General features: G+C 42.4%; 1 protein-coding gene and 1 non-coding gene across 3 annotated transcripts in view; both read right to left on the minus strand.

Annotated features, from left to right (window-relative positions):
• LOC126416098 (GMP reductase 1-like) overlaps positions 1–14,696 on the minus strand; it is a 91,138-nt gene extending 76,442 nt beyond the window's left edge. Inside the window, exons 1-3 of one of the 2 annotated variants that reach the window (XM_050083596.1) lie at positions 14,541–14,696; positions 14,318–14,437; positions 12,736–12,993 (exon numbers count right to left, since the gene is read on the minus strand). In XM_050083596.1, coding sequence (XP_049939553.1) covers positions 12,736–12,993; positions 14,318–14,437; positions 14,541–14,627 — 465 coding nt within the window. In that variant the 5' untranslated portion in view covers positions 14,628–14,696. Of the gene's footprint in view, positions 1–12,735; positions 12,994–14,053; positions 14,160–14,317; positions 14,438–14,540 lie in introns of those variants that run through there. The other variant, XM_050083597.1, reaches the window with a different exon arrangement.
• A 1,856-nt stretch (positions 14,697–16,552) lies between these two features.
• On the minus strand, positions 16,553–16,627 carry Trnat-ugu (transfer RNA threonine (anticodon UGU)). The gene has a single exon. It is a non-coding gene; the product is annotated as a tRNA-Thr (tRNA).
• Between the last annotated feature and the right edge of the window lie 1,328 nt (positions 16,628–17,955).

The raw sequence follows: 17,955 nt of genomic DNA on the forward strand, positions 1-17,955 counted from the left end.
GGTGATCGTCGAGGGGACACTGAATAGTGCACGGTACATCCAAACCGTCATCGAACCCATCATTCTACCATTCCTAGACCGGCAAGGGAACTTGCTGTTCCAACAGGACAATGCACGTCCGCATGTATCCCGTGCCACCCAACGTGCTCTAGAAGGTGTAAGTCAACTACCTTGGCCAGCAAGATCTCCGGATCTGTCCCCCATTGAGCATGTTTGGGACTGGATGAAGCGTCGTCTCACACGGTCTGCACGTCCAGCTCGAACGCTGGTCCAACTGAGGCGCCAGGTGGAAATGGCATGGCAAGCCGTTCCACAGGACTACATCCAGCATCTCTACGATCGTCTCCATGGGAGAATAGCAGCCTGCATTGCTGCGAAAGGTGGATATACACTGTACTAGTGCCGACATTGTGCATGCTCTGTTGCCTGTGTCTATGTGCCTGTGGTTCTGTCAGTGTGATCATGTGATGTATCTGACCCCAGGAATGTGTCAATAAAGTTTCCCCTTCCTGGGACAATGAATTCATGGTGTTCTTATTTCAATTTCCAGGAGTGTATTTTTGGCGAGCCTCTGTACAAGACAGGTGATTCAGGGACTTGTACTCTTGGATCTTCTGTTCTCTCTTGTAAGATGGACATATAGTGAGCGAGGGGAGTGGCGGCCATAACAATTGACACACACAGGTGGTGGAACACAGGGGCTTCACTCATGGTGTGCATGTCTACAGTCACCACACAAAGGGTCTGCTGTACAGTGGGAAGACATATGCCCATAATGCGAGCACTGAAAGCACCTCATGAGTGGCGGGATGTACAGCTTAATGTCACACCTGTAGCACATAAACTTGTGCTTCTCTGGGACGGTATCCCCCTCGAAAGCCAGGATGAAACACCAGTGTCAGTGCAGTTGTATTTGCGATCCTTCTGCACACGCCAAATGAAATGAATGTTGCGTCACTCCAAATTAGCCCAGAGTTAATCAGTTTGCAGGATGAGGTCCCTATGAAAAATTACTCCATGGACCATATTCAGGGATTGGTGAGGGATAGAAGATGCATACCAAGATGATCACAAGCATGAAGACCTGCAGACTGGGCAGTAGAAGCAGCTTTGTTCAGCAGGGTGCCTGACTGTACCTTACTGCGAGACTCCACTGCACCAAACTTGTCCTCAATATTCTCCATAAAAAAACAATGGCTTTATGGCTGCGAATGTGTACCTGTCCATCCTAGTAGAGACTAGGTAGTGGGGAAAGTGCTTTGTCCAAAGAATGTGAGCCTGACCCTCCTCCCATGATGTAGCCAGGGAAGAGAAGGTTGCCGGGTCATATGAAGCAGCAGTCAGTGGTCCTTCACCACTCAAAGAGACAACCATTTGAGAATGGCCAGATTTTTGCAGCTTGATATGCCCATGTGCCAAGCATCAACCCTGATACCACCCACTCTGGCCAGGGTCTCTCCCCATGGGTGCCACACAGCCATAGCAAGGGCTGCCTGACATGGCAGCTGTTGCCGGGAGTTCCCATGCTCCAGGAAAACAAGCACCAACTCCTTGGCATACATGGGTAGGGAACCCCCTCAGGTGTCAGTAATGTGATTCCAGTGTTATCAAGGGGGCTCAGCCAGGTGGGTACATAACAGCCCCACCACACGGACTGGCTACACATACTGGTGACCTAGCAGGGTGGAGAGGGTCTATGATGGGGAAGAAAGAGGTGAAGGAGGGGGGTATAGCGGGTAATAAAGAAGGGAAGGAGGGGGGCTACAGCAGGGAAGAAGAAGGGAAGGTCGGAGGCTACAGTGGGGAGGAGGGGGAAGAGAAATCCTTACCATAGACACTAGGGAGAGAGTTGTTCTCCAAATGGCTTACATTAAAAACATAAAATTTAGAAATGGAGGTCAAACGTCAAGCAGGGACCTAAATGCCAAGAAGGATTAAAGACAGCAGGCAGGGGAACAAAATTGCAAGCAATACAGGGAACCAGTAGATAGTGAGGTCAACAAAAATCAGAACACAGAAAGGGGAAGGAGGGGACAGCAGGAAAGGAGTAAGGATAAGAAGGGGCAGGGTGAAGGAAATGAAGCCAGAAAAGCAAGAATGGGCTGCAATAGCTTGGGGTCCTGCGTGCACCATACACAAACTCTTGAAAGAACCATGGGGCCCCTGGGGAGAACTGCATCTGAAAGTGGTATCCTGCAGCAAAGGTTCCACCATACAGACCACATGGACCACACAAGAGGCATCAAAGAAGACATAAGTGACTGGTGACTGCCTTCCTTCCATCAGCTGCCATAATGTCTGTAGCAGTATCCAAAGAAATAAAATTTGCGTGTTTCATCAGAACATTAGAGGACTAAAAATGAGATAGATGAGCTTCTTGTATGCCTAGAAAATGGGGTAAATTCTGAAGGTATAGATGTTTACTGTCTCTATGAACACCATGTAACAGCAGGGATGGATAAGTTAAATTTAAGGGATTACAGATTAGCATCTTATTCATTAGAGTCAACATAGAAAAAAGAGGAGTTGCTACTTATATAAAAACTGGACACAATGTCAAAAATATTGAAACAAATAGTTTTTGTGTAGATCAGATCCTTGAAGCATGCGCTCGTCAGTTGCTACTGCAGTATACTTCTGTAGTAATTGTAATAATCTACAGATCCCCTCAAGGTAACTTTCAGCTATTCATGAAAAATCTAAAGGCATTACTGAGCTACCTGCCAGACAAAAAGAAGCAGTTAGTGGTTTGTGGTGATTTTAATGTAGATTTCTTAAAAGATACAGATAGGAAAAATGAGCTAGAATCTTTGTTTGGTTGTTTCAATCTAGTATCTGTTGTAAATTTTCCAACTCATGTGCAGCAGGATAGTAGGTCACTTATCGATAATATTTCATAGACAGTGCTCAGGCAGAAACAATTAATGTGTACCCAGTTGTTAATGGACAATCTGATCATGATGCACAGTTAATCGAAATAACACACACAACACCTTACAGGATTCAGGCAGGTTCATACAAGGCAGGGAGGCATATTAATGGGAACAGGATACAGAGTTTTAAGTGCAGCCTAGAAGAGGTAGAATGGGATGAAATATACGCAGAAAATTATGCGGATACCAAATTCAATTTATTCCACCGTAAATTTGTCTCTATATTTGAGAGTTGCTTTCCTGATACATTATCCAAAAAAGCCATTATAAAGCCAAGTAAGCCATGGATTACTAACGGAATTATGATATCGTGTAAGAGGAAGAGGGAAATATATGGACAGACCAGAATAAGTCAGAATCTGAGGTTACTTGCTTACTACAAAAGATACTGTAATATTTTAAGGAAAGTCATTAAGAAGTCGAGAAGCTTATGTGTTCTGACAGAAATTAATAATGCGGATAGTAAGATTAAAACTATATGGAACATTGTGAAACGGGAGACGGGGCAGCCTGACAGTGCACAGCATACCATAGCAATACAGCTAAATGATGATGTTGTGAGTGATAATTCACAAGTTGCAAGTATTTTTAACAATCACTTTCCTGAATGTATCAGCAAAAATAGGGTTAAAGGGTTCAGTTGAAGAAGCAAAAAAATATGTTAAAAATGTCATTCCCCAGGACGTTACGCCTTTAGAAATAGCACTAACATCCCCCACTGAAATTAAGGGAATTACAAATATACTGAAAAACAAGAGCTCATGTGGCGTTGATGGAGTCTCTAACAGTACTAATTTAATAAGTGGAGTCCTTAGCGATATATGTAATGCTTCGGTGGCACAGGGATTTTTTTTAGACAGATTGAAATTCGCAGTTGTCTAACCTCTTCATAAGAAAGGGGACAAGAGTGACTCAAATAATTATAGACCAATCTCACTGCTGACTTCATTTTCTAAAATATTCGAAAAAGTTATGTATTCAAGAGTAGTTTCACATTTAAGTGGAAGTAATTTACTCAGCATGTCACAGTTTGGATTTTGGAAGGGTTACTCGACTGAGAATGCTTTCTACACATTTACCCATCAAATAGTACAAGCTCTAAATAACAAATTATCGCCAGCTGGTATTTTTTGTGATCTCTCTGAGGCATTTGACTGTGTGGATCACGTCACACTCTTAGAAAAACTCAGGTTTTATGGGACTGAAGACTATAAACACAGCTGGTTTGAATCGTACTTAATGAACAGAAAGCAAAAAGTTGTGCTGAATAGCACAAACAATGTTGGGAGTGTGGTAAATTCTAGTGAATGGGGAGTTATCACAAAGGGAGTCCCACAGGGTTCAATTTTGTGTCCTCTGCTATTCCTTATTCATGTGAATGACCTCTCACTTAACATTCAGCAAACGGAACTAGTACTTTTTGCAGATGACATGAGTGTTATAAGAAATCCCATTCCAGAAAAAGTAGCTGAAGATATTGTTAAGGATGTCTTTCAAAAAATTATTAAATGGTTCTCAGAAAATGGACTCTCCCTTAATTTTGAAAAAACTCACTATATCCAGTTCTGTACATCGAATAGAGTCATACCGACAATTGATGTAGCATATGAACAGGGCTCAGTTAACAGGGTAGATTAACCCAAATTTTTGGGTGTTCACATTGATGACAACTTGAACTGGAAGAAGCATATTACTGACCTTCTCAAAAATTAAGTTCAGCTTCTTTCACTCTTCGTATAATCGCTAGTCTTGGTAATAAACAGATCAGCCTCCTAATGTACTTTGCATATCTCCACTCAATAATGTCTTATGGAATAGTTTTCAGGGGTAACTCACCACTTAGACACAAAGTATTGATTGCACAAAAGAGAGCAGTGAGAATAATTAGTGGTGTTCACCCAAGGACGTCATGTAGGTGCCTTTTCAAGGAGTAAGGTATTTTAACTGCACAATCAGAGTACATATATTTGCTAATGAAATTCGTTACATCCGTGAAGAACAGTGATGTTCATACATACAACACTAGAGGGAAAAATGACCTTTCTTATCCATTACTGAAGTTGTCAGTTGCTCAAAAAGGATTACATTATTCAGCAACAAAAATTTTGGATCATTTGCCCAACACTGTGAAGTGTCTGGCAGGTAGCAGATCAAGTTTTAAATCTAACTTAAAATCATTTCTTTTGGACAACTCCTTCTATTCCATGGACGAGTTTCCATTTCAGAACTGGTAAAAAAATAAATAAATAAAATTAAAATTGTACCTCTAAATGTAGTTGCATGTGTAGAACTAAAAATTTCAGTAATATTAATATGAGCACTATTTGTGTGTGTGTGTGTGTGTGTGTGTGTGTGTGTGTGTGTGTGTGTGTGTGTGTGTGTAATATATGTATCTTGTAATCTGACTTTTTCCACATCATATCGATAAAATAACTGTGAAAATGATCTATGGAACATGACATAACTAAAACTAAACTAAGACCATTCTGGGAAAACTGCACAAAAATACTTTTAAAAAAATTATTTACCATTTCTTCTGTTGCTATATGTATATTTGGATTGACTACAATACTAGTGTCTTCCTGCTTGTTTTTTTGTCAATATTATGAAAAGGATAGTTGCTACTCACCATATATCAGAGATTCCAAGTCACAGATAGGCATAACAAAAAGACTGTCATAAAATACGCTTTCAGCCAATAAGGCCTTAGCCAAAAATAGAAAACGGAAATGGACGGATGCACACATGCGTGCGCGCACCCCCACCCCCCCTCCCCCACCCCTCTCTCTCTCTCTCTCTCTCTCTCTCTCTCTCTCTCTCTCTCTCTCTCTCTACCACACAGTCTCTGACAGATGAAGACAGACTATTAACAGCAGAGCATGAGGGGAGAGGCAACAGGATAGGAATAAGGAAGAGCCTGGGGCAGGGAGAGGGAGGAATAGCAGGATAAGGGTTGGGGATGGTAAAGTACTGCTGGGGGAGGATGCAAGGAAAAGGTGGAGAGAAGATAAGGCAGCTAGGTGCAGTCGGGAGGTTAAGCGGGGGGTGGGGGAAAAGTGGGAGGCTAGTGGAGAAAGGGAAGTAGGAAAACTGCGTTGGTGGAACAGAGGCCCTTATAGTGCTGGAATGGGAACAAGGAAGAGGCTAGATGGGAACAGACACTGACTGAAGAAGGTTGAGAACAGGAGGGATACGGGAACATAGGATATAGGTTTTAAATTGTAGGACATTTCCAGGGGCAGATATGGACTCTGACCACAATCTATTGGTTATGACCTGTAGATTAAAACTGAAGAAATTGCAAAAAGGTGGGAATTTAAGGAGATGGGGCCTGAATAAACTGACTAAACCAGAGCTTGTACAGAGTTTCAGGGACAGCACATAAGGGAACAATTGACAGAAATGGGGGAAAGACATACAGTAGAATAAGATTGGGTAGCTTTGAGGGATGAAGTAGTGAAGGCAGCAGAGGATCAAGTAGGTAAAAGACGAGGGCTAGTAGAAATCCTTGGGTAACAGAAGAAATATTGAATTTAATTGACGAAAGGAGAAAATATAAAAATGCAGTAAATGAAGCAGGCAAAAAGGAATACAAACGTCTCAAAAATGAGATCGACAGGAAGTGCAAAATGGCTAAGCAGGCACGGCTAGGGGACAAATGTAAGGATGTAGAGGCTTATCTCACTAGGGGTAAGATAGATACAGCCTACAGGAAAATTAAAGAGACCTTTGGAGAAAAGGGAGCCACTTGTATGAATATCAAGAGCTCAGATGGAAACCCAGTTCTAAGCAAAGAGGGGAAAGCAGAAAGGTGGAAGGAGTATATAGAGGGTCTACACAAGGGCGATGTACTTGAGGACAATATTATGGAAATGGAAGAGGATGTAGATAAAGATGAAATGGGAGATACGATACTGAGTGAAGAGTTTGTCAGAGCACTGAAAGACCCGAGTCGAAACAAGGCCCCGGGAGTAGACAACATTCCATTAGTACTACTTATGCCCTTGGGAGAGCCAGTCCTGACAAAACTCTACCATCTGGTGAGCAAGATGTACGAGACAGGCGAAATACCCTCAGACTTCAAGAAGAATATAATAATTCCAATCCCAAAGAAAGCAGGTGTTGACAGATGTGAAAATTACCAAACTATCAGTTTAATAAGTCAAGGCTGCAAAATACTAACGCAAATTATTTACAGATGAATGGAAAAACTGGTATAAGCCGACCTCGGGGAAGATCAATTTGGATTCCGTAGAAATGATGGAACACGTGAGGCAATACTGACCTTACGACTTATCTTAGAAGAAAGAATAAGGAAAGGCAAGCCTACGTTCCTATCATTTGTAGACTTAGAGAAAGCTTTTGACAATGTTGACTGGAATACTCTCTTTCAAATTCTAAAGGTGGCAGGGGTAAAATACAGGGAGCAAAGGGCTGTTTACAATTTGTACAGAAACCAGATGGCAGTTATAAGAGTCAAGGGGCATGAAAGGGAAGCAGTGGTTGGGAAGGAAGTGAGACAGGCTTGCAGCCTCTCCCCGATGTTATTCAATCTGTATATTGAGCAAGCAGTAAAGGAAACAAAAGAAAAATTCGGAGTAGGTATTAAAATCCAGGGAGAAGAAATAAAAACATTGAGGTTCGCCGATGACATTGTTATTCTGTCAGAGACAGCAAAGGACTTGGAAGAGCAGTTGAACAGAATGGACAGTGTCTTGAAAGGAGGATATAAGATGAACATCAACAAAAGCAAAACGAGGATAATGGAATGTAGTCAAATTAAGTCGGGTGATGTTGAGGGTATTAGATTAGGAAATGAGACACTTAAAGTAGTAAAGGAGTTTTGGGGAGCAAAATAACTGATGATGGTTGAAGTAGAGAGGATATGAAATGTAGACTGGCAATGGCAAGTAAAGCGTTTCTGAAAAAGAGAAATTTGTTAACATTGAGTATAGATTTAAGTGTCAGGAAGTCGTTTCTGAAAGTATTTGTATGGAGTGTAGCCATGTATGGAAGTGAAACATGGACAATAAATAGTTTGGACAAGGAGAGAATAGAAGCTTTCGAAATGTGGTGCTACAGAAGAATGTCGAAGATTAGGTGGGTAGATCACGTAACTAATGAGGTGGTATTGAATAGGATTGGGGAGAGGAGAAGTTTGTGGCAAAACTTGACTAGAAGAGGCAATCGGTTGGTAGGACATGTTCTGAGGCATCAAGAGATCACCAATTTAGTATTGGAGGGCAGTGTGGAGGGTAAAAATCGTAGAGGGAGACTAAGAGATGAGTACGCTAAACAGATTCAGAAGGATGTAGGTAGCAGTAGGTACTGGGAGATGCAGGAGCTTGCACAGGATAGAGTAGCATGGAGAGCTGCATCAAACCAGTCTCAGGACTGAAGACCACAACAACAACAACAACAACAACAACAACAACAACAGGATATATTGTAGGGAAGAGCTCCCATTTACAAAATTCATAAAAGCTGGTGTTTGTGGGTGAGGTAAAAATTGCTGTTTTGTAGAGCGCGTTGTGTGAAGCAGTCGCCCTCCGTTTCTGGCGGTCGCGCTGCTGTGGTTATCGCAGCTTTGGTGTCTCCCTCTGCTGGGAAAGGTTGCCTGATCACATACATTTAAGGGGCGCTATGAGCTCGCCAGTTGGTCAGTCTGAGTGAGTCTGGAGTCAGTCTCTCATCCCCAACTTGATAGTCTGTCTCTCGTCCGAATTTGTGAGGCTGTTAGTGTCTTTCTGTCATCTGGAGTGCTAGTATGTCTTTCGTTTGGATCAATCTTTAAAGCTGGATAAATGAGAGTCTTTCCACTCTGCCAGTAAGAGAATGCAGCGACTGGTCGCCCAGTCGGGGCTTAGTTCCCCTGCATCTGAGTCTGCGTGTTAGGCCGCCAGTCTGCTGGAGTTGCTCAGGCAATGGTCATTGGCAGTTGGATCGATTGGCTGGTCGGTCGTGCACTGAGACACAAGATGACTTGTCTGCCTTGAGCGTTGGCGCACGTGAGGTCGCCATGTGAGTCCAGTGGGCCGCGCCGTATAGCGAGGGGTAGTGGCTTCATGGTTGACACAAGAGCAACAGGAGTCAACCCACGACATCAGTCTGGCCAGTGCGAGCTGCGACGCCGTGAGACGGGAGATCGGCGCACCTTCCTGCGTCCGCTGAAGCAGCTGGCAGCGGACGGTTCGGTAGAGCGATTTGGGGGTGCTGCGCCAGGTCTTCTTCAGAAATCGCGGTTTATTAGAAGTTAAGTGATTGGTGCTATATTGTTCCATTTACTTGTTAAATTCTACTTGTTTTCTTGGTGAGGTCACCAGCCACTTTGTTTTGGGGTCATCCCACCATTCTTCTTCGTTTGCCCACCCGCGGGAAGGTGGTTATTTATGAATTGGGTGGTCCGTTTTTCCCTTGTGGAGTAGGGGCGGGTTACAGCAACCTGCGGTTCGGGTTGTTCGGTAATCTCCCTATCAATCTGCCATATGTTAGTAGCTGCCTCTGTCATGTTTGTCTGATTCGGTGTGTTAACGAGTTTATTGCTTGGAGTATAATGGCCTAATTCCTGAAATATGTTTTGATCTTGCCTATCATCTTGAGAGGCGGTATCTGCGTACTGTAGAGCAGTTAACTTGTTTGGTCAACCTTGTATAGTCTTATGTAAGATTGCATTTCATGAGCTTTTATTTTAATGGTCATTTTAGTATATAAAGTTGCCACCCTTCCACCGTAAGACTTTTCTTAGAAGTTAAAATCAAGTTGCACCTTCGGTGGCAAAGTTAATATTTTAATTTTAGTGTTTTGTATCATTTCCATCCTGCCTGCGGGGTGCATAGTTTGTGTGCTAGTGTGAATTGTTAAAACTTTTAGTTTAAAGCAATCTGGCATGTTGCAGATTTGCACCTGTGTAGCCTTTCAAAGGTTGTTGTGAGCAGCCTGCAAGCTCATACAGTCAAAAATTTGTTTCTTTCTGCCTCTGAATAAATTGTAACTTAATATTTAGAGAGTGCTTTCTGATTATAATTTTAAATCTGTTTCTTATAAAAAATGCTTTAGGCACCAGTAAAGTGAATCAATTACCATTTGTTAAAAAGGAATTTGCTTATGATTTCATCAGTTACTCACTTCCACGCTCACATAGTGTGATTAAATGTGTTAATGTTCTTGATGAATCACTAGTAAGTAGAATAAATTCTCAAGATAATTCTTTGAAAATAAATCATGGTTCAGTGGGAAGAGTCCTGATGGCGCAGGCTGTGAAGCAGTTATTGAAATGAAGAACGCTGTGCTGAGCAGCATGCTCTGCAACAGGTTGGTCCACTTGTTTTTGGCCACAGTTTGTCGGTGGCCATTCATGCAGGCACCTCATTGGTTGTCATGCCCATATAGCACACAGCAAAGAGGTTGCAGCTTAGCCTGTAGATCACTTGACTAGTTTCACATGTAGCTCTGCCTTTAATGGGATAGGTGATGTCTTTGACCATACTGGAGTGGCTGGTGGTGGAGGGAGTATGAGATTGGTCTTGCATCTAGATATATTACAGCGACATTAACCATGAGGCTAGGGGGTTCGGAGCATGGGTTGTGTAGGGATGGACAAGGGTATTGTGTAGGTTCAGTGGACGGCAGAATACAACTGTGGGAAGGGGTGGGGGAGGGGGGGATAGTGGGAGGAACATTTCTCATTTAAGGCCACGACGAGGGGTAGTCGAAACCCTGGCAGAGAATGTAACTCAGTTGCTCCAGTCCTGGGTGATGCTGAGTCACGAGGAGAATGTCCCTCTGTGGCCCGACAAGGGGTGGGGGGTGAACCCTTGGAGGTGATGATGGGTGACTGGAAAGATAAGGCATGCAAAGGAGATCTGTTTTCTTACAACGTTGGGGGGGGGGGGGGTAATTACAGTGTAAAGGCCTCAGTGAGATCCTCAGTGTATTTTGAGGACGACTGCTCATCATTGCAGATGTGACGGCCACGCGTGGTTAGGCTCTATGGATGGGAGTTCGTGTTATGGAATGGGTGGCAGCTGTTGAAGTGGAGGTATTGCTAGTGGTTGATGGGTTTGATATGGACAGAGGTACTGATGTGGCCATCTTTGAACTGGAGTTCAACATCGAGGAAGGTGGCTTGCTGGGTTGAGTAGGACCAGGTGAAGCAAATAGAGGAGGTGTTGAGGTTCTGGATTTGTTTGTAGGTAATGCATTCAAAGGAGAAGTAATTGTGGGCAAGGATATAATTGGTCGTAGCAACAGCTCCCAACCCCTTGCCTCTTGGCTCATATCCCTGTAATACACCTAGATGCAAGACTGTCCCATACATCGTCCCACCACCACCTACTCCAGTCTGGTCACAATCACCACCTATCCCATCAAAGTCAGGGTTACTTGTGAAACCAGTCATGTAATCTACAAGCTAAGCTGCAACTATTGTGCTGCATTCGACGTGGGCATGACACCCAAGTTGTCTGCCCGCTTGAATGGCCACTGACAAACCGTGGCCAAAAAGCAACTAGACCATCCTGTTGCTGAGCACGCTGACCACCACAACATTCTTCATTTCAATGACTGCCATCTGGATCCTTCCCACCAACAGCAGCTTTTCTGAATTGCACAGGTGGGAACTCTTCCTGCAATATATCCTATGTTCCCATAACCCTCCTGGCCTCAACCTTTGTTAGTCATTGTCCTTACTCATCTAGCCCCTTTCCTACCCCCATTCCAGCACTTCACAGCCCTCTATTCCACCAACGCACCCAGTCTTTTTACCTCTCTCCTTTTCTGTTACTCCTCCCCTCTGCCTAACCTCCCGATTGCATCTTGCTGCCCTATCCTCTTTCCACCTCATCTCTGTGTGCTCTTGCAGCAGTACTTCACCGTGCTCCACCCTTACTCTGCTGTTCCTACCTCTCCCCGCCCCAGGCTCTTCCTCACCCCCACCCAATTGCCTCTCCCATCATGCTCTGCTATTCATAGTCTGGCTTCGGCTGCCAGATACTGTGGTCACGTGTGTGTGTGTGTGTGTGTGTGTGTGTGTGTGTGTGTGTGTGTGTGTGTGTGTGTGTGTGTGTGTGTGGGTTTTTTATATATGCCTTGGTGGCCGAAAGCTTATTTTGTGACAGTCTTTCTGTTGTGCCTATCTGTGACTCAGCATCTTTGCCATATGGTGAGCAGCAAATATTCTTTTCATAATATTGTTATATTCCATCAATGATTTTCCATTGGCTGCTTGTTTCGATTACACATGAGGTCATTTAAATTTATGAGGCCAGACTATGAAGAAACAAAGGCTAATCAATGAGATCGGTAGAAAAGCATTAAGCACATTAGGCGTAATGACGCTGGCCCAACTATGGCACACACAGGTATATACATTAACTGCTTCAGCCTCCTGGAATCAGCCCAGAATGTGGTTGCTGACAATTCGTTCTCCTACTGAAATACAGGTATTGTGCATCTCTTGCGACATTACGACTGTTCATCCTGTGATTTTTCTTACATAGTATATGCCAGGAAAAACTGAAGAATTGCACAAATCAAACTATTATATGATCAAATAAAGGTATAGGTGGATTAGTAAATAAAGGAAATTAAACACACATTCAGTGCCAGTGTGAATGAAAGCAACATAAGATATTCCAGTTTAACATAACAATGAATCAATCAACTGTGACTATAGCTAATTACACCCATTGTGCAAAGATCCATTTCTCTCTCATTATCAATCATTTTTAGTTTTGTTTTGTTCTCAGATTTACTCTAATTTATCATTTCAATGAAAAATTAGCTACTGCTTGGTATAACTTACAATTATTGTGTGTGCAGGAAATGCAGCTCTAACTTTCCTCACATATTCCACAAAGTGCTGAGAATAGCCATTGGCGACATCAATACATATGAACCTCACTGCAGGTATTTCTGTTAAAATTTGTTTCAAGCGTTCAAAATCATCTTCTCCGGTTCCAGAACTGGCAGCAATATATGGAAGACATTCTGCATTGTTTTGTGCAAATTCTTTCCATTGTTCCAAAGTGTAGTACTTATGTATTGTCGTAAAAAGTCCATGCTGTTGACATAAAAACCACTTTCAGTAAGCAGAAAAATATTAACCATACTTTCAAGGAAGGTATCCTTTTACAGTGTTCTCAATATTTCAACAAAGATAATAAGGGCAAAATGATTTAATATTACAACTTCTAATGGTGAGAATGCCATACACACATCAGTGAAGTAAAATCAATGAGACTCCGTAACTGTCAAGACTTCATACCAATGTAAACACAGAAACAGGTGTTGAAAAAAAAACAACCTGGCAGTTGGTATTTATTCTGTTATGATCATTTGTAGCATTGTTAAACATGTAGGGGTGAACTTATGACAAATATGAAGTATGTTTAGGGTGCTCCAATAATACAATTGGCAGCAGAGTGCCTGTAATTGGTACTGTACATTAGTCTTTTACTGGCACATAGGTTTAACTTATAAATGTTCAGTGAACTGACTGTCTCAAATTTTCATTCGCCTTAGTTTAAAGTGTCTCTCTCACCAATAAAAGTTATGGGTATGGAAAGCCCAAAGCTTTATTTGTTCATATTTTCCAGTAATGTTTAAACTGGCCTCCTGAATGCACAATTAAACACTAGTATTCCTATGAGCAACGCAGAAAGGTCCAACACTCTTAAAAATTACGGTCTCAAGCTGCTGACACTATGATAAATTAAACGTACAATAGCATTTTGGCAAGGTACAACACAGTAACACGACAACGGCTCTATCAAGAGCTTTCCAGAAATAGCATAGAGCATTGCTATTCGCAATAGACAATATCTGAGGAAGGTAATGGCTGTACGATATATACTTTTGAACTGGCAACGATTAGACGACCGATGACGTCTTACTCCTCGAAAATAATTTATGAAATATAATACAGTATAAAATTAATGATATGTTGCTAGTGATATTTAGTTTGTACCCGTCGTTCCCGACAAACTATCAGCTTCGAAACAACAATTTCATTACAAACAAAAATGTCCGAACATACTACAAAAAACACCGCGTTATTACTGACACACAAACCGTAGGCCTACTGCGAAATGTTCATGTCTTAAAGTTGTTTTTTTGAATACCTTATTACAAAAACTGTCCTTCCAAGTCATCTACCAGCACAGTTATTTTTTTCTCTTTTCTTTCCGTTGTTTCTGCACTGTCGCGTCTACATCCGGGCGGGGATTGGTAACCAATGATTGCTATGATTTGCAGACACTTCCATCTACCAATGCATATAAATACACTGTAATATTCATGAAGCAATTGGAAAGAAAGTCAGAATCAATGATTAGAACAAAACTGAAAGTTGTTCATCGTTTGCCATTCACTCACACATCAGTTACCTTCGAGATCGCCTTTGCCATTTCAAATGTGCCGATCGTATCCATATTCGAGGCAATAAGAGGTATGCCTTTATATGACTGTTTGGAGTTTCTGAAAGTTATTTCGCGAAACAAATTAACCTGTGGAAAGAACGGAACTGTTACGAGCATGTTCTAAATTTGGATTCAGGTTTCTAGGTTGTACATAATTTTCTACTATAGTCTACGATGCAAGGCAGCTCACGTCGGAACGACTTCGCAAAGTGCTTCTTTTAGGTCGTAACAATACGTCTTTGAAGTCGAGCTTTACGTCGTTAATTATATTCGGCATAATGTCTTTTTACTTCACTATTTGAATTCTATATGTCGTCTGCTCCACTAGCAGAAACACTACAAAGAACATAAAGTAACTAAAGATACAACGACTCACAGCCTACTACAGTGGCATCAGCAAGATTTGCGTCAAGTAGGAGCATCTTTCAGACTGTATTCCCACAAGCACTGAAAACTTGCACATTGATAACCTCACCAACCAATTTCCCTCAATTAAGGACCCCGTAAACATTAGAACAAGCTGTGAAACTGTACTATTTTGGCTAATTACTAGACCGTGTATGGTGCTGCTGACGTGTTTGTCAAGCACACATCGTGTTTGCGAGAAATTTTGATTGATGGAAAGTTTGAGAAGATGAAGAACGTTGCTTATGTGTCTGCATCGCCGCATGTGGTTAGTAAACAACTGTTTGCCTCACCATATCGTGGGTCTCCACATCTCTGGAAACTGCTAACAAGGACGAAAACAAAATAGTATTGACCATTACCAAAATGGCAGAGATATCACACTTCTTGCAACCATAGACTATATTACATAGGACAAGGTTAAAAAGAAAATCAATATTTTATGCACAACACTCAGTCAGGAGTGGAACGAAGTAATGTTCCCACGTTGTGTTACGGTATTTTAATGATCTGTCATTAGATGACCAAATGAAAGAAGATAAGTTTTCGCATACTTGTATCTTCTTTTTCAATTTGATGGCGAAGTAATTCTAAAGAAGTTATTAAACGTTTCACTGTCCATCTGCAGAAAATTGATGTAATCATGAGGTCCTGAGTGTAACATTTCCTTTAAAAAATGAAATGTATTCCCAACTGCGAATATGGGCAACCATCAGCTGTATAACAGAATGGCGGCAATGAAAATTTGTGCCGGGCTGGGACTCGAAACCCGATTTCCCACTCGCCTTGCCATTAGGCTGTCTGAGCACACCCCACTGCCAGACCCAAACTTTTATATGTCGTGAGAAAGACGATGCAGTGTTCCTTCAACTTTCATCAATGTCTGAAGGAACATTCATCGTCTTTTTTTTTTAACAATACAGGCACTGCAATATTGTATTTATCGACCAACACCGGGCAAGCGACTTTCAATTAAAATGTCTTCCCTGTACGGGAATATATATAATGGATAGAGGAGTGGTGGTTGTAGACACATGGTTGACAACAATGGAAGTTTGGGTCTGGCCGTTGGGCATGTTCAGATAGCCTAATGGAAGGCGACCATTTGCGATAAGCCGGAAATCTGGGGTCGCGTCGCAGTCCAGAACATGCAGGCAAGTCCAAAGGAACATTGCATCTCCTTGCTGAGTAACAGAGGCATTGCACTATGGCATTTCCCTTAACTGTTTCATTCGTAAATTTCTCTCTCATTTTACGATTCACTGGACCAGCGTCTTGTTTTCTTCCTCTTCTTTAAACACAGTGCCAGAGCCAATGTTAGAAATGCTTTATCTGCACATGTGGTCATTCCCACCAGTGCCAAAATACAACACACACGATAAGCATCTGCTTCAAAACTAAGGTTAAACTGACGAGCTTTCTTGGTACATGTATGGGCCTGTTTCACTCATCTGTGGCTAAATAATAGCGAATCTGACAGACCAGTTTGCTCTTTTATGAGGGCCATAACAAGTTGTCCAAAGTTCCGTTATCCATTTGAAGGAAATTGATGTAATCATTGGGTAGGGTGACCAACTCTTCTGTATTTCCTGGGATCTCCCGAATTTGACCATATTTTTGATAGTCCCCTGGCTCCCATATTTTCAGGCTCATTGAACGTTTTTCTCCAGTTTTTAACTTTATTTTTTATGTATGTACAAATGTTTTTCAAGCATTTAAATTTTGCAATGATAATTAAATCGACACACTAGCTGCAAACAGGCGTTGATATACATCACTGGGAAATGCTGAAAATGTGTGCCCTGACCGGGACTCAAACCCGGGATCTCCTGCTTACAAGGCAGACGCTCTATCCATCTGAGCCACAGGGCACAGAGGATAGTGCGCCTGCAGGGACTTATCCCTTGCACGCTCCCCATGAGATCCACATTCCAAATATGTCCACACCACTACATTCGTAGTGCGCCTAATAGATGTTTGCCCATTACACTCATTACTCGTGGCAGATTAATCTACCAAGTTCCATACGAGTTGGAGCATAGCGTGTGTGTTCACAGAAGAAGGTCAATGGCTGGGATGCCATATTTTAACTATATATGAAGGTAGTATCTGTTGCCGAAAGAACAGATACTTTTGATGACCATGCAGCTTCTCTAGAATGAAATGATAGTTAAATCTACACACTAGCTGCAAACAGGCGTTGATATACATCATAGGGGAGATGTTAAAAATGTGTGCACCGACAGGGTCTCGAATCTGGAATCGCCTGCTTACATGGCAGACGCTCTATCCATCTGAGCCACCGCAGGCACAGAGGCATAAGGCAGCTAGGGTGTCAATTTAATTATCATTTCATTCTAGAGAAGCTGCACGGTCATCAAAGGTATCTGTTCTTTCGGGAACAGATAATACCTTCATATACATTTAAATTTTGCGCTTATAGTCAGAATTCATTGAAAAGTTGGACAGCAGAGACAATTGATTCTATATCGACATTAAGTCTATCGATTATCTTAGAAGTGGTCAACCAACACTTAGCGGTTAAATGTGATATTCCCAGAATGAGATTTTCACTCTGCAGCGGAGTGTGTGCTGATATGAAACTTCCTGGCAGATTAGAACTGTGTGCCAGACCGAGACTCGAACTCGGGACCTTTGCCTTTCGCGGACAAGTGCTCTGCCAACTGAGCTACCGAAGCACGACTCACGCCCCGTCCTCAAAGCTTTACTTCTGCCAGTACCTCGTCTCCTACCTTCCAAACTTTACAGAAGCTCTCCTGTGAACCCTGCAGAACTAGCACTCACGAAAGAAAGGATATTGCATAGACATGGCTTAGCCACAGCCTGGGGGATGTTTCCAGAATGAGATTTTCACTCTGCGGCGGAGTGTGCGCTGATATGAAACTTCCTGGCATATTAAAACTGTGTACCGGACCGAGACTCAAACTCGGAACCTTTGCCTTTCGCGGGCAAGTGCTCTGCCAACTGAGCTACTCAAGCACGACTCACGCCCCGTCCTCACAGCTTTACTTCTGCCAGTACCTCGTCTCCTACCTTCCAAACTTTACAGAAGCTCTCCTGCAAACCCTGCAGAACTAGCACTCACGAAAGAAAGGATATTGTGGAGACGTGGCTTAGCCACAGCCTGGGGGATGTTTCCAGAATGAGATTTTCACTCTGCAGCGGAGTGTGCGTTGATA

The sequence above is a fragment of the Schistocerca serialis genome, chromosome 8, assembly GCF_023864345.2.
Source record: "Schistocerca serialis cubense isolate TAMUIC-IGC-003099 chromosome 8, iqSchSeri2.2, whole genome shotgun sequence".
Lineage (NCBI taxonomy): Eukaryota > Metazoa > Arthropoda > Insecta > Orthoptera > Acrididae > Schistocerca > Schistocerca serialis.